The 4624-nt window shown below is 29.6% G+C and overlaps 1 protein-coding gene across 1 annotated transcript; it reads right to left on the reverse strand.

Annotated features, from left to right (window-relative positions):
• Positions 1–2718: 2718 nt before the first annotated feature.
• On the reverse strand, positions 2719–3345 carry LOC129305514 (agamous-like MADS-box protein AGL29). Its single transcript, XM_054945521.1, has one exon. It carries the CDS (start codon positions 3343–3345, stop codon positions 2719–2721), a length of 627 nt encoding a protein of 208 aa, XP_054801496.1.
• Between the last annotated feature and the right edge of the window lie 1279 nt (positions 3346–4624).

Below are 4624 nucleotides of genomic sequence, written 5' to 3' on the forward strand. Positions count from 1 at the left end.
TAATTTGGAGTATTGCTGGGTAAAAATTCCAAGGCAACGAATAATTAAATGTACTATCAAATATACTTTTTCTAGTTCAAAATACAAGTCACTTTTTTCATCTAATTTTAATTTAAAATATAAATAACTTAATATTTATAAAAATTATTTTTTATTTTATTTATTGTATTTATTAACCTGACTTTTTTTGTGGGTTTACTCACCATTCTCAAGCTTCTTTTAATTTAATTAATTCTTGGTAGGTAGGGCTAAGGTTAAAAAGTAACTATGATATATTATCATGAGAATGATGATATAATTGAATTTTATTGATATGCAAATTATAATTAAAAGTTACTTGTATTTTGAATAGAGGAATATTGCACAACTTTAAAGAGAAAGTATTTTTTTATTTTCATTTCAAAAATTAAACAATAGTTATTAGTTTTATTAAATCATGAACTATTGATTTTTTTTATAATTTTAAAGTTTAAAATAAAAGATCCTACAATTTCAAAGAAAATAAACTTAACGCTTTAGGATTTAAATCCCATAAAATTGAGATGTGTGAATTTATGTAAAAAAAATTAATACTACTTTCATTTTATTATTTTTGTAAAATATAAAATCTCCTATTTATTTATTAAAAAGAAAAAATTCACATAAATTCACATAATTTAAATTTAAAGAAAATTAATGTCTCAAGCATTAAAAAAATATCAATAAATTTATCAAGAGGCACTTATAATTCAAATAATTGAAAGAATTGAATCAGCTTCTTCTGAAATCTTAAGTTGAAGCCTATGACATGTGGAGTTTAAATTAGTTTGAGCATACAAAAAAAAAAAATTAGTCTGAGAGTAGAAGGTGGTAACACCCTTACATTTTTTAAGATAACAAATGATGAAATCAAAAGAAAATATGAATAAATTTCACAATAAAAAAGAATACCGATAAAATTCAACTAAAAAAGGAGCAGAGGTAGTACCCAAAAAAAAAAAAAAATTACAAATCAAGAAAGGAAGGAAGGATGGAAAAACAATAATAATATCTCATAAAGAGCTTCATGGGGTTAGGGAGAAAGTCAACGTATCTCTTTATACGAAGCAAAATATGCACCATTTTTATAAAAGCATAAACATTTTTTTTCCTATGCTTTACATTCACACATTTTATATTTAGAACAGCTTTACACTACTAAAACTATGAAAGTCACGAAAGTTTTCCCATTAACATATTAGTCATAGAAGAGCTTCATGGACTTAGGGATTACGGTTTTTTATAATATATGTTGGCTTTTATGGAAGGCTCGATGTAAAAGACTCTTTGAAGGAACCCAATTCAAGTCTAATGAGATTAGACATCAAGGTCTGTACTTGTTGATGTAGGATTCAAGTACCAACAAGTTTAAACATGCAATATTCCAAGGTTTTTTAGATGACGTAAATAGATGGACCTCTCCACCTAATGGCTATGTTCGTGTTGATGTGGATGCATCCATTAACCAACAAGGACATGCCACTTGCGGGGGAGTGTTCCGAAACGAATAGGGAGATTGGATTCTAGGCTTTAGACTTGAATTAGGAAGAGCAACCATCTCAGTTGCTGAACTTCTCACCATAAGAACAGGATTGGAGATTTGTTGCCAACAAAAATTTCAAAAAATAAGCTGTTCTCTAATTCTTGGGAAGCCATCAACATGTTTTTTAGGGATTGTCATTCTGATTCTTCATTTAATAAAATAATGACAATTCATGATCTTATTTATAGCAATTGGGACCTTGTCATAAAACAAATGTCCAGAGAGAATTTAAGTTATATTGATTATTTAGCCAAGACTGCTCACACTGTTGGAGCGAACACTGTTTTACTTTGAAATTGTCCCTTAGGTTGCTTAGACATTTTGTTGTTGGATAAGAGGAATGTTTAGTTTCTCTTTGCTTTTGTAATTCAAGCTTTGGCTTGCCTTTGTAACTCAAAAAAAAAACAATATTAGTTATCAATATTAAACACATTTTCCCTATAAATTTACATGTCATATAAAAATGAGTTAAAATGACTTATATTATTCATAATTTATAAATATAACCTATAAATAGTGTGACTCGTTATAAATTTTTTATTTATTATATTTTTTTGATAAAATTTGTATTTATTATATTAAATACAGGTCCTATGATATGAAATGTTTTAAAAATGAAACACTTGTGTTCATTAAGTATGAATAACAAAATTTAGTAAAAATTATTATCTTATACTCTCTCCATTTAAAAATATAAAATATTTTTAATCAAATCTCACCCCTAATAAAATAATTATTTATCTTGAAATTAACCTTATGTTTTCATATTTACTCTTATTTAATAGGATATTTTTTATAAAAATATAAAATGATTTATTGAATAGAGACACTTTAAAAAAATAATAATTATATTTTAAAAAATTTAAAAATAATTTTTAAATATTTAATTTTTTTAAAAAATATATTATAATTTTTTAATGAAGAGAGTAATTTATATTGGCATTAATAATTTGTCAATCTGTGTTGCATAAAGTCAATTTTATTATAGTCGAACAATGAGTTCACGTCAGCAAGCAGCTTCCTTATTATAACTTTCTTTTATGTTTCAGGCAGACGGAGTTACAGAGTAGTCAGAAGACAGAGAAGGAAGCAGACTTTTGACTTTGAGGTTTTACCTTTTGGCCTTTTATTTTTATGCCAACAACGATAAAAAAGTCTTAAATTTTTGAGTTTCCATTTCTGGTCTTGCCGTCATGCGAATCACTTTCTGCAACATCATCGTCTTCCTCCAACTGTAACTCCTCTGCAAGTTGAAGCAAAGACGACGCAGCCTCCATTTCTGTCTTGCGTAACTTCACGTTATCCCTGAGTTTCTCCAGCGTTTGCCTCAATCGCTCGAGCTTGCTCAGATCATCAGGACTGGTTTCAGGCCCGAGGCCACACTTGAACTTCTTCTCCTCGATCGCCTTGTCCAGCATCTCGCCTTTCTTCTTCTCCTCCTCCAGCTGCTTCGTCAGATTCATTAGCCTCTGGTTCAGTTTCTCCGCTTTTCGAGAAGCTTTCTTCGAGGAAGACATACCACCTGCCGGATATTTGGCCTCCTCCTCATCGTCGTCTTCCTCTTCGAGGTGCCGGAGAAACCTCTGAGTAACCACATCGACGGAAGGATGGCCGAAGGAGAAGGGTTTGCCACCAGGCGAGAACACCACAATGGCGAGTTCGGCGCCGCACAGGATCGCTAGCTCGTTCGCTTTCTTGAAGACCCCGTTCCGACGCTTTGAGAACGTCACCAACCTCGACCCTGCGTCCTTCACCATCTCCATCTTGATCTTCCGGCGACCCATGGTTACTGTTTCGTTGGTTACTTTCTTCTTCTAATTCTCTGAATGTGAATATGAAGGTTGAGAGATGTGTGGGGTGTGTATATATATATACACGCAGAGAAGAGATTGAAATTAATGTTTCTAATATTGGATTTTTATTACTATTTATGTTGGTTTTGGGCTGTAATGGAATGGATTTAATTAATTTTCCACTGTTATTTGCATAGGTTGAAGGATCAACACTAAATGGCTTGGCATTTTTCAATTCAATTGTCTTGGATTTTGGAAAAAATAATAAAGTTGGTATATGCCTCGTTTCTTTCTTTTTCCCTCGACAGCTTAAAGTAAATTACTGCAGGATTTTTTAAATTGTGGTTCAGTATATACAATATGTATTCCAAATTTGAAGTCTTCCTAAAATGGATATATTTGTGTGTGCGTGTAAAAGTATTCGTTTGGGTTGCCATTGTTGGTCATGACTCCATGACCAAGAGGACAGGTTGAGAGCATGCAAAAATAATACTCCCTTCATCTTAATTTATAAATTTTTTAATAAAATTATACCCCTTCCAATTCATGATATATAAAATTTTAAATTTCTTTAGTCTTGAACATAATACGAGATTAAAATAATTAATGCTTTTTTCTCAATTTTTATCCTTGCTTATTTATTGTCATTTAAATTCTTAAACAATAATTTTAATTTGAGGTTAATATATAATTTGAGCCCGAACTATTGATCCAATGGCTATTTGAATCATAAACTTTTAAAAAAATACATCCTAAACCTAAATCATTAAAGTTCAGGCAATTTCCTTCCCATCATTAAATTTTAGCAAATGTTTATTAAATTTTTTGAAAATTGGGGCCTATTGTGTGATTTTTATCAAATTTCACTCTCTCTCCTACCATCATTTGGTGAAAATTGCACATTAGGTCCTCAATTGACGAACGTTTGTTTCAACTTAATAGTGGGAGAGAATTGCTTTAACTTTAATTGTTAGGATTCAAAATATATATTTTAAAAGTTTAAAGTTTAAATCTCTTTTGAACCTATAGTTCAAAGGTTTACATTGCATATTAATCCTTTATTTATTGTGTCATTAGTTACAAAAAAAGGATAAAATTGAAAAGTTATAATTTTTTTTCACATTTTCAAAGTTATAACTAATATTTTTTTAATAAGTTAAAAATTTGTTAACTTTGTCTTATATTAAAGACCCAAGTAGTACATATAATTAAATATAGATTACAATCTTAATTTTTTTTTATAAATTTTTAAAATGCTGACTTGTGTCTT

Source organism: Prosopis cineraria, unplaced genomic scaffold (genome assembly GCF_029017545.1).
Source record: "Prosopis cineraria cultivar Desert tree isolate PC_DT_omini unplaced genomic scaffold, ASM2901754v1 PC3, whole genome shotgun sequence".
NCBI classification, from domain to species: Eukaryota; Viridiplantae; Streptophyta; class Magnoliopsida; order Fabales; family Fabaceae; genus Prosopis; species Prosopis cineraria.